The sequence below is a fragment of the Dasypus novemcinctus genome, chromosome 7 (assembly GCF_030445035.2).
Source record: "Dasypus novemcinctus isolate mDasNov1 chromosome 7, mDasNov1.1.hap2, whole genome shotgun sequence".
NCBI classification, from domain to species: domain Eukaryota; kingdom Metazoa; phylum Chordata; class Mammalia; order Cingulata; family Dasypodidae; genus Dasypus; species Dasypus novemcinctus.
In genome coordinates this window covers 69,038,750-69,051,041 of record NC_080679.1, presented here as the reverse complement: position 1 = coordinate 69,051,041, position 12,292 = coordinate 69,038,750, and the positions used below count along the sequence as shown (strand labels likewise).

At 38.3% G+C, this 12,292-nt stretch overlaps 1 protein-coding gene across 1 annotated transcript in view; it reads right to left on the bottom strand.

The window, feature by feature from the left end:
• Positions 1-12,292, bottom strand: part of CCDC141 (coiled-coil domain containing 141) — a 169,233-nt gene that overhangs the window by 40,408 nt on the left and 116,533 nt on the right. The window contains exon 8 of the mRNA XM_071216243.1: positions 6,776-6,948. Within this exon, the coding sequence (XP_071072344.1) occupies positions 6,776-6,948 (173 nt within the window). The remainder of the gene's footprint in view (positions 1-6,775; positions 6,949-12,292) is intronic.

Below are 12,292 nucleotides of genomic sequence, written 5' to 3'. Positions count from 1 at the left end.
AGAAACAAATAAAAAATAATAATAAAAGACAAATATTTTTAAAAAACACAAAAAACAAAGCAGTATCTTTTAATTCTCATAACAAGCCCGTGAACCTGATGTAAATGTTATCCCCCTTCTGCAGATAAGCAAACTGAAGAATAGAGAGGCTAAGAAACCCACCCAAGGTCACTGTTGTTAAATGGGAGAGCCAGGATTTGAACCTATTCATCTAATCCCAGAATCAACTCTGTACCACCTCGCAGTACTTTTCTGGGTCTGTGACAGTGTGACAGGAGCTGCACAGTGTTTTTATTATAAAATTTCACTTTACCTTAGATTGAGTGCTGATACCTGTCGTAAAAACAGAGCTGGCCTGCCTGAGGTATTCTTTTGAAATTGGCTGGTTTCTCTAGGTAATGCAGTGTCTGTAGTTGGCAAAGCGGCCGCTAGAGGGGCTTGCTGCCTTGTTAAAATAACATGTCTTGATGGTCTTTCCAGCACAGATACAGGAAAGGCGGAAACAAATCAAGCATTCCTTGTTGCTAAAAAAACATTGCTTTTTAGCAACTTACAACTTTAGCTTAGATGAATCACTACCAACTAAATAAGATCTCTTTCTGCCTTTGGAGGCTCACCAATTTTCAAATTTTCAATAACCCGTAAGATTGTTGTTCTGTGGTGTTTTGTGTCTTGTCATGTATATCCATTGCGTTTATACATTTTTTAAGGGGAAACAACGGCATCCTATTCATTCTTACGTCCTGTGTAAACCATATAGCTTTGTATTAAATGGATGTATATTTTCAAATTAAATAAAAATGTTCTTTAATCAATATTCAAGGGAAGAGAAGGCATAGATATTTAAGGACCACGAAGAACATATGCATGGTCACTCTGTTAAAAATGACATTAGTAACAATGTCCAATAATTTTTAAGCAACGGTGTCTGCATTTTGCCCACTTACAGAAGTTTTAGGCTACTCAAAGACTATCCAATTTCTTCTTTATCATTTATAATTTGGTTCAACTGACCCTTCACTGCTCTATTTACTCTTAGAAGGTCAGATTGAATTGCCTTGTTCACTTGAGCATTGTTATTTCCGGTCTGCATTGCCTCTTACTTGTTACTTGGACCCCTTCCTGGGTAGAAGAAGCTGCCAATCACCTGGCTTAGCCTAGCCATCCTTTCCCTATGTCCTCGACATAGATTATCTCTACCTGACTGGGCAGATCTCTGCCCTTTCCCCAATTACCAATTAGCATTTCCCCATCATACTTCTAGCCACATTGCCACTCTGTATTCCTTCTTAATGGAAATCTAATCTGCGGGTTACAATCATCCCAATTTTCGGTTAGAAACTTTATAAGCTGATTCAGGGCTTTGCTTTTGAATGTTCTAAAACATTTTTAAAAATGTATAGCATGCATATTGGTAATTTCCTCAGAGCCTGAAAAGCAGATAATTTGATCAAAGGAAAGATAGGGCCTCATTCTCTGCTTGCAATTCTTACATGAACTGAAAATAAATTAATAGAATTCCCTAAGTCATCCAGGAACAAGGCCTATTACTTCAGAGTCATAATAAATAAATGGGACAAGGACAGAAGGCAAATAATTGGACCTTGGTTGAAACAAACCGTGGTACCCTGGCACTTTGGTCTGACTCTGAAGCAACGCTGCTCATTTGCTGCATGATTTGAGGGGAAGAGGAGAGGCTACTGGTCTGCTGGACTTCTAGGTCTAACTACCTGTGGCTCTATAATTTGCACTGGAAATACTGCTTGACATTTGGGGCTTTTCCTATCACAATGGAGTGGATGATGCCTGTTGTGGGGTGTGAACACAATGTATATCAGATTATTCCTGATCTTGACTGTGACTTTTTCAGCTATCACAGATTCTCTGGATTGACAGACTGTGAAGCCTTCTTCAGACATTTGTTAGATACTCTGCAATGGCAGCATTTTCTTCTTTTTTTTTCCTTCAGCCAATAGAAGGGAGGAAAGGATGAAGGAAAATGATTGATTTTTTTTTTCCTCAAAGAGCAGAGACATACTGAACAAGAATAAATCGTTCTATTTGCTGTTTGGAAGAAGTTGCTCTATCTGCATCTGTCACAAATTGTGGCGGGGGAGGGGAGTAAATCCCAATGTTAATGTGTTCTAATGATTCTTTCTGGAGAATGGTAACTTGCTTTCAAACCTTTCATAAATTACTATTGGCAGCCCATCTGGATTAGGAGCTGAACCAGATGGTAAGCACTTGACAACTTACTCGTTCTCATCAGAATGAATCGGCTGATGATATTTTTTCTTTTTGTCTACTAAATTATACTTTGAAAATGGGAACAAAAATCTTCCTTATCTGTAAATTGCTGTTTCTTTTAACAGGGAGCTAAATAGTGTCCCTTCAAATTTACAATGTTCTTTATTTTGGAGGAAACAAAGGCAGTTCTCTGGTTTGTATTCCTACTTTGAAAAAGTGCCATTTCTACTGTAGAAGTGAAATGCATATGCTTTTACAATAAATTTGTTTCTCATTTAAGTTATGCACTTTGAGAGCCTCTTCCCACCAAACACTAATGTCACACACACATACAAAAACACATCTTTTATATGAACATAACAATGAAGAAGAACAAAGCAGTAAGTGAGACTAAAGCTACAGCTTCTTTGGTTCTGTTCCAGAAGCAGATAGAGGTGACAAGAAGTTCCATTCCTATCAGGCCATGGAAACCAAAACACACCTTACATGAAGGACACACTTCGGCCAAATGCTAACATACATAGCATAGGGGCCATGGAATCAAATACACATAGCAGGGCAATTTAGGACCCACAATAGCCCCTCCCCAGCCCCTGGTTTCCCGACTACATTTCTAAGAACAACAATATCTCCATGGGATCTTGTGTGACCTTGATCCAACAACTGAAGACTTATTCTGAACTGGAGGCCATGTGAGTCCAGGTGGAGGTCATTACAAAGCTGTTAAAGAGGAAAGAACAGAAAGGAGAGAACAAACCTAACAAAACAAACCTAAGCAACAAACATCTCCCACTTGAGATAAGAGTGCAAACCAAAATTTCAAAACACATGAGGAAAATCAATCCTAAGAAGAAAAGACACTAAAAAATCAAGTACTCCCAATGTACACCAGCAGAAATGAAAATAAGTACAGCAAGCTGAAAATGGCTTTAAAATAAATACCTCTAAGATCAGGCAAGAGATGAAGGAAAAATACCCATAGTAAAAGAATAGGAGAATATGAAACGAAAACAATCATAAATGGAAGAAAATTGGATTTGTAAAAGAATTAATCAGAAATTTTAGAAATAAAAACAATAGTTACTGAAACTAAAAAAAAATAACCAATGAATGAACACAAAGGGAAAATTAACAAAAGAGAAAATTAGTCTGAGGAATTCAATCAGAATGTAACACAATGAGCTATAAGAGATGAAAACTATGAAAGACGATTAAGGCACATGAAAGACAAAGAGGCTACAAGTATCTTCCAGTAGGAGTTGTAGGAGAAGAGAAAGGAGTAGCAGAAAAGCAATATTTAAAGAGATAATTGCTGAAAAATGTCCATGATTTATGATTTAAATCCTAAGATAAAAAGGCACAGCAAGCGCTAAGCAGATAAATACTCTCATTTGAAATAATTTAGAAAATACAAAAATACATTTTAATGTGTTTCCTTCGAAAAGAATTGTTCTCTTTACAGTCTCACATACACAGACACACAATTTACAATTTGGATCCTTTTACCCCCTTAACATTATTATGTGAGGACACTCTTCATGTCTTTAAATGTTCTTCAGAAACATCATTTTAATATGACCTTAGAATTTTCCATTATATGTTTGCCCCTTAAACTATTCAAACATTGCCCTGTTTCTGGACTATTTAGGTAGTTTTCAGGGTTGCATATAAATAGCACTGTGATGAGCATCTTGTTCATAAATATTTCCACTCATCGCTCTCTCCCTTTTCTGTGGTCCTTTCCCTTCAAGCTCTCTAATCTAAGAGACTCCTCCTCAATCACCCAGGGCTGAGATTTCTGCTCCTTCAGTCAGGTTTCCTCTTTAGGATCTGCAGTTCCAGACTTCCTACTCTGAGATCCTTGCTACTTCACATCATATCATCAGCATCAAAAACTAATAAATTCATCTTTTAGCAAGTAAGCCCTAGATATTTTACAACAACCAAATCCAGACATTCCTAGATTTAATGGAAAGAGTGAACTTGGGTGTCTTGCATACTAAACTTTTCAGAATTATAAAATCCTAACAATGTTAACAGGCCCAGATTGCAGTTATGACATTTACTCAACCTCTAAAAAGCACACCTCAATATAGACATGAAAATATTTGGAAAGTGGATGAGTTAACACTGTCATAAAAAGTCAGCTTTGTAATTTCGTAAATTTCAGTACCTGACATTTACCATCTAAATGTATCATCAAACTTTAAAAAAAAGTTATTTTAACTTCTTAAATGTTTGGGAGAGTTCTTATAAAATGTAATCATAGATGAATCTATTAGGCAAAGGAAATTTCTAGCTTTTTTAATCCTTTGTTTTGTTTTGTTTAATGGGGTGGGGATTGTTTTTCTTTGTTTTCCACTTAATTTAAAAAAAATATTTTCACTATGACAAGGGCATTTCTTTAATGTCATGTCAGCCTCTTAATGTTTCAAATCAAGCCACATAGTATATAAATACCAAACGAAGGAAACATAAAAGAGGTCCTAAATGGCTTTATCCCTCAAGATAATCATGGTCTGAATGAGGAGATGATACTGTTACAAGTGAAACAACTAAGGAATGATGCAGAACAAAACACGAAGTCACTAGGTAGAGCTGGCATATATTAAGGAATTCAAATAAAGTATTATGTGATAGGGATAGATTCTGTTCATCTTGGTCTGAAAATGTAGACATGTCACCCATTTTGGCTTATCAAATTCAACAAGTGTTCATGGCCTTTTCAAATCACTCCTTCACTTGACCTTTCCAGATCGGAGGATTCTGGGATTATCTCCCATCTCTGAAGAGGTTATCCCAATACCCACTATCTCCATTGCTCCCCCAAAGCCTGGGGCACCTTCCATCAAGGTGCAGTTCTCAACTAGACGTTAGTAGGATTCTGGAGATCTGGAGTCAGGTTTAAATATCCTTGACTGCCCTTAAGGCCCAGTGTTCATACATCACATGAGAATCTTACATGTATGTCTAATAAGAAAGAATGAAAAGCTTCACAGGGAAGGAGCATGAAACTAGAAGATGGTTGGAGTACATTTCAAGTGTACTAGAATGGAAAAAGAATCACATTGACTAAGTACCCAGATTCCTTGTTACTGATTATACAGGTGGGTGAAAGTATTATAGTATAGCTAACAACCAGTGATTAAGACCTGGATTCAAATACTCTCCTATTTACCAGAGCATGCTATTTAACCTACTCTTTGTCACAGTTTTCTCATTTGCAAAACTGGGCCAATGATAATTATAGTTCCCCTGCCGCTGGGTGGTTGTGAAGATTAAATTTCTCAAGGTTTAAGAAGCTCACAATGTTTCTGTTGTTGCTAATGAGCATTTGAACACTGTCTGGTTTCCATTTAACTCTTTGATCTGCTGGTGCCCTCTCTTTCAGCCACAGTGTCCTACCTTCTCTTATACCTTTGCTGTTACTCTACTCAGTCCACTCATCTCCCAAATCTTTGCATGGTTGTCTCTTCTCCTTTAAGAATCCTTCCCTGACTATGATATCTACAGTGGTTCCTTCACTTGAGGTCTCTCTCTCCCATTTCACTTTTATATTTTTTCATCGTACTCACTGCTCTATAAGATAATCTCATTTACTGATTTATTGTTGATTGATTGTTTTTTTCCCGCCAGAATATAAGCAGCACAAGGGTAGACACTTTGCCTATCTTATTAGTTGCTCAAGAACACCTGATACACATGAGACACTCAATTATTTTTTGATGAATAAATAAGTGAATCACATTCTGTTTAAAGTTTGCTACCATCCACAATATCAAAAAAGGGAAGTTATGGTAGCCAGACTTACCAATCAACACTTTTAAGCACATATAAAAAGAAAAACAACCTGTGTACATTGATTCAAATTCTGGCTTTGCTAACAAATGGCTTTGTGATCTTGTGCACGTTACTTTCTATCTCTGTGACTCAGTTACCTAATTTGTACCAGGCAAACATTAATAGTATGTGCCTTGTACAGTCACTGTGAGGACTCTAAAGCTCTTAGCTCAGTGTTTGGCATATGGTGAGCCCTCAATAAATGTGAGTTTTTTATTATTATTAATATCACCTTTTACTTGGGGTTTTGCTTGGTGAACCACCAAGTCGTACATGAAAAAGAATTCTGGAACTTAATTTTTCTCAGAAATGAAAAAAATGGGCAGGATAGACCTGAGGCTCATGGACTAACAGGGAAGCAGAAACCCTTTGGAGATGCTAGAACATAAAAAGGATGGAAAACTAAAGTTTTGTTATCTCCTTTTGTCCATTCCCTCTCCCCTTCCTTAGAAACTCATAGTGAGAAAGCTTTAGCATCTTTGAATCCTCAGGCTCACAACATGGCCTCCTGGATGAGTACAGTTGTTTTCAGCATTGCTGTTGACCAAAATTCAATAGATCTTTTTAGCCATGTAGCAATGTTTCGAAACATGAGAAGCAGGGAAAAAACCATGCAAACATTTTTTTAACAGGTTGTGAAAACTGTGAAAATGCTTATTAAACTGAGGGAAAAATAGACTGCACTCACCTGCAGGAGTCCACTTGGCTGATTAAGGCTTGTCCTTTTTGCAAAGCATCAGCTGAGCAGTCTTTAATTTCTCTGTGTAATTTCTCATGCTTTGCTGCCAAGACAGGCAGACTTAAACCCTCTGATTTAAGGAGCTTAAGGTAAGCTTCCACTCTTCCAAGTACATCAAATGCCTGCCAAAGAAAATGTACTTTCATTTTCAGTTTTTCTACTTTAAAATCTACAACAATGTGTACACAAAATGCTGGAGATTAAACCAGACTGTTAGCTAGTTTGATCATAAACAAAACCAACAATTTAGTCTTGGAAAACTTGGTTTTAAGTTCCCATTTGGGAAACTGGTCATAGTTTAGCTCAGCATAGATAAATGTGAACACCATAAAATTACCAAAATAGTTTACATTGAGAATTTATCTATACAACACACATAGTTATAACTATATAGTGTTTGGAGAGTCAGGTTTATTTGTATATACTTCATACTGATACAAATAATGGATAAAATATTTTTAAAATGTTACACAGCCTTTCGTAACCTGAATGCCTCTGTAATAATCTTAAATGGAAATTTCCTAATAAATTGCACTTTGGACCTGAACTACAATAGGGAAAAATATTCAGAAAATCACTAATGTGCTTTTCTCCATTGCCTTTCCAAGTATAAGACTTGAGGCCTCCTCAGCCAAGGCAATCATCGTCTATAAAAGAGATTAGAATTTAGTCCTGAAGCAGTAAAAAGAGAAAGTCCAAGGTAATATTTAGCTTCTGCCATGCAAAATAGGATTATGCAGAAAAAAACATATCCTTGCAAACCAAGATATTGTCCTTAGAGATGACTTTATGAATTCCTTTATTTTCTTGCTTCATCAGCAGATCAACAACCAAGCAAGGGTGATTAAGTTTATGGAATTCACATGGAGTAGGGAGGAGCTAACCTTTTGGTCATTAGGTTTAACTGGCATTAAGATGGAACATATGATGCATAGGCAGTAAGAGAGGACCATGAAAATACAAGGACAAAGAGAAAGGAGAGTGCAGTGGTCTTCATGAGTTTCCTGATATTCCATCTCTGAACTTCATCCTGAAGAGCAGGACGTTAGGTAAATTGAAGAAAAACTGACTGGCAGCCGAGATCTCTTGCTGTGTTGCCCTTTGGGACTATTGGAAGGAGCCAGCTTACAGGATGTCCCATACCAATCTGCCCCAGCCCCAGCAAAGTAAGCTTCCATGCTGTGCAGTCAAACAGGATCATAGAGTCTAGCCTTCCGGGTTTGCTGAGTTGGGAGCCGGTGAACTTGACAGGAGCATACCACAGCAGAAGAGGAAGACTCCACAGGAGAAACTGGGCAACAGATATTCTCACAAGTTTAGCACCACAAAGACCTGGTGGAAGCCTGAAGGGAGCCAGGCAAACTGACTGAGGGAGCACGGCTCCAGCCAAATGTAGAGGTTGCAGGCATGGAGACATGTAAAAGCACCCATCTCTCTACACCTGGCTGCCATCTTAGGGAGTGTCTTATAATGGCGGAATTAGAACCAGACAAAATTTGAATTTGCAAACGAAATTTCTCAAATATTATCCTATTACTTATGTGTTGATATTCTGTTCTCCCACCAATGTCTTTATATCTCCTGAGTTTGTTCTTTCTGTTTACTTAGAATGCTTAAAACAAAATCATTCCCATTTTTTGATAGCTGATAGGATGTAGCTGATACCACGTGGTAAAGGACTATGATGTGAAGCAGTAGGAAAGAAGGGCACTTCAGAGAAAACCGTGAACTTGTATGGGAAAGGTAGGATTTTAAAACTTACTTTTTGTAAATAAGTGTCTGCCTATTCTTCTTTTAAGTGAGAAAAACTACAGAGAAAGGCTGATAGACTTCTCTTACACTTTATAAGACCATAAAAGAAAGTTTTATTAAAGAAACTTTGAACCTGAAGAAGTCACTCTTCCTTATTTATTCTTCTTTCCTGCAGCTGACAACAGAGTCAAATGCAATAAAATACTTATTTTAGAAAAATAGATGATTTGAATTACTCTCTTGGTCTTTCTATAACTCAGTGAAACACCACTTGACAATCACCACTGTTTCAGGAATTTAGTTTTATATTTAACACATTTCTTATTTATTTTGAATAATGTGAAGTCATCTTAATTGAGGATTTGTTTTAAAATCAGTGCATAAACAAAAACCTGCTCTAGTCAAAATTACCTTTGAATTCCCTTAAATCACTCTTAAAGTTTAATAGATGTTGGTTAGTGTTTATAATAATTCATATTCACCTTTAGGATTGAGAACTGGTGAAATTCTAAATGCAGATGTCAGAGCATTTACACATGTCTTCCTTTCCGGTAAATCTCAAGTACCTAGTGGAAATAGGGAAAGGATGGAGAATTCCCCAGTGCTTTTTCTTATAAGTTTAACTCCATTCTGTTTTAACATTATGCCATTATAACCTTAATACATATTATGAGTGTTAGTTGTGAAAATTAAAGATGAGGAAATACATGAAATTAACTAGGGCATGATGGCAGACATTTAGTAAGTACTCAGAAAATATTTGCAGGCTGTTACTGGAAACCTTGATTGGAAAGTCGTATCTTGGCTACTTGCTATCTGTCATTCATCCTGTGTGGTCTTTTAGTCTTGTGGCTTCATTGAACAGCTGCCACACCCATATCTTTGAGCACTGTCTTATCTTCATAGAAGTTAGATTCTAAAGTCATGCGTACATTAAATGCATGTACAATGTGACACTACCCTATTCCTATACATGGTCATAAAACAAAAGTATTGTTTCCTAGTAGCAGGAACATAAATTGAAGGCCCACACATTTACTTGTAGGAGGAGATGATTAATCCAGGACCATGATAACTCACAACTTAATATTAAATAGCCAAATTTTCTTCCAGAGCTTTTTCTCAGAAAAATCAAAGTATAATGAAAGCATTTACTTGTGAATTGCTCTAGGTGTCACCGTTACTAGAACTATGGCATTATAAAGGAGGTGAATGATTTCATTAACTCAACATATGCACTTACAGAATACTTGCTATATGTAAGATAGAGTGGGGACTGTAAGAGAGTTTATTCCTTGACATCAACCCCAACCTAATCTTAACAGGAATAATCTGTAGACCCAGAAAAAGAAGCCCAATTTCTTGACTTTAAAAGCGAGTCTCTTTCAAGAATAATGTGTCTGTCTGAATCACATACAAGAGGAAAAGTCCAAAGGAATATTGCTATCCTCTCTCCCTCTCTCCCTCTCTCCCTCTCTCCCTCTCTCCCTCTCTCCCTCTCTCCCTCTCTCCCTCTCTCCCTCTCTCTCCCCCCTCCGAAGGGTCATTCATGTCATCTTGCCCCTCAAGATATATAACCTGACCCTTTCTTTAGAATCACCTTTCAATGCTCGTTTCTCTTACTTGACACAATTGGGTTAGCCAAGTTAAAATTTGATGAGGAATCCATGTGCCAATTGCAGAATCATTTCTTCCACTCACTCTACCCCCCAAATAGAAAATGAGTGCTTTTCAAAATACTATATCCATAAGGAACCTGACCCACCCAGGAAAGAATCTCTTTGTTGCACACACTGTTCAGAACAGATTCTTTCTGGCAATAAGAACACCATGACCCCCAAATAAACATCTATGGAATTAATGTTTCCCTTTTAGTTTCCCTCTTCACAAGGATAATAGTTTTTCTCTCTGAGTTCCAGCTCTTCTTGGCCATTTTATATGATATTACTCAGTTATTAGGCAGATAAAGAGGAGATAAATCAGCTCTTTTTGGACCTGGTTTGGAAAGGACTAAGGAGTTGCTTGGTTTTTTTTTCTTTGACACTAACAAAAATCTTTCCTTTTTCCCTTAAGTATAATATCCAAGGCAGGCTGTACCAAGTCAGAAAAAGATTATATCAAGAAACCGCATATTCTCTTCTTTTAAAAATATCTAGGGGACTAACTATTTAAGCAAGAGACATGAATCAGTCAGCATAAACTACAACATAAATAATGATCCATGCTGTGTAGCAATGCTCCAAAATGCACTCATCAAATGCAATGAATGTACCACAGTAATGAATGAAGTTGTCAATGTGGGAGGAATTGGGGGTGTGAGGAGTGCGTTATATGGGAACCTCTTGTATTTTTTAATGTAACATTTTGTGTGATCTATGTATCTTTAAAAAAAAATTTTTTTTTTAAATCAGTAGACGTTTGAAAATGTCCTTTCATGATCCCAAGGCTGTAGAATGAGTTTGGTTGGAAACTTTACAACTGCCAAGGACTCAAAACTGAACTCAGCTTCTAATCAGAGCAATGGATTCCACTGCACCTAGAGATCTGGACTTTTCCTGAGTTCAAGTTTTATTAAAAAGTAGAGGCGGCAGACTTGGCCCAGTGGTTAGAGCATCCGTCTACCACATGGGAGGTCCGCGGTTTAAACCCGGGGCCTCCTTGACCCGTGTGGAGCTGGCCCATGTGCAGAGCTGATGCGCGCAAGGAGTGCCCTGCCATGCAGGGGTGTCCCTCACGTAGGGGAGCCCCACGTGCGAGGAGTGTGCCCCATAAGGAGAGCCGCCCAGCGTGAAAGAAAGTGCAGCCTGCCCAGGAATGGCGCCACACACACGGAGAGCTGACACAACAAGATGACGCAACAAAAAGAAACACAGATTCCCATGCCGCTGACAACAACAGAGGCGGACAAAGACGACGCAGCAAATAGACACAGAGAACAGACAACCAGGGTGAGGAGGGGGAGAGAAATTAATTAATTAATTAATTAATTAAGAGAGCTTCAGTTTCCTTTCCTTAGCATCACCTGAGATAACTTCTGGTGACTCCCAGTCTGGAGTGCTTATTCTTCATTCTGGTCCTGCCCAAATCTGCCAGTTTTCAAGTGCTCCCAAAGGCCATAGCATAATGGTGACTTTTTTTCAACTCCAAATATTTGCTGCCACCTACTGCTGCTCCTGCCTGCTCCTGGCCTCTCAATGGTTGCAGCTGCTGGGTCCCAGGACCCTCTACTTGTTACAAGGGGATTAGTGATAATAAGACGTGTTTAAAAACATTAGCCTCTAAACAGGTTTTTGCTTCACAATACAAAAAATAAATTTAAAAACCTGAAAAAAAGCCCTAGAAAAGGAGTTTTAGATTGAAAGTGTATCTGGGGGAAGCAGACTTGGCCCAGTGGTTAGGGCATCTGTCTACAATATGGGAGGTCCGCGGTTCAAACCCCGGGCCTCCTTGACCCGTGTGGAGCTGGCCCATGCACAGTGCTGATGCGCGCAAGGAGTGCCCTGCCACGCAGGGGTGTTCCCACGTAGGGGAGCCCCACGTGCAAGGAGTGTGCCCCGTAAGGAGAGCCACCAGCGCAAAAGAAATTTCAACTAGCCCAGGAATGGCACCGCACACACATGGAGAGCTGAAGCAGCAAGATGACTCAACAAAAAGAAACACAGATTCCTGTGCCGCTGACAAGAGAAGAGGACAAAAAGAAGAACACGTAGCAAA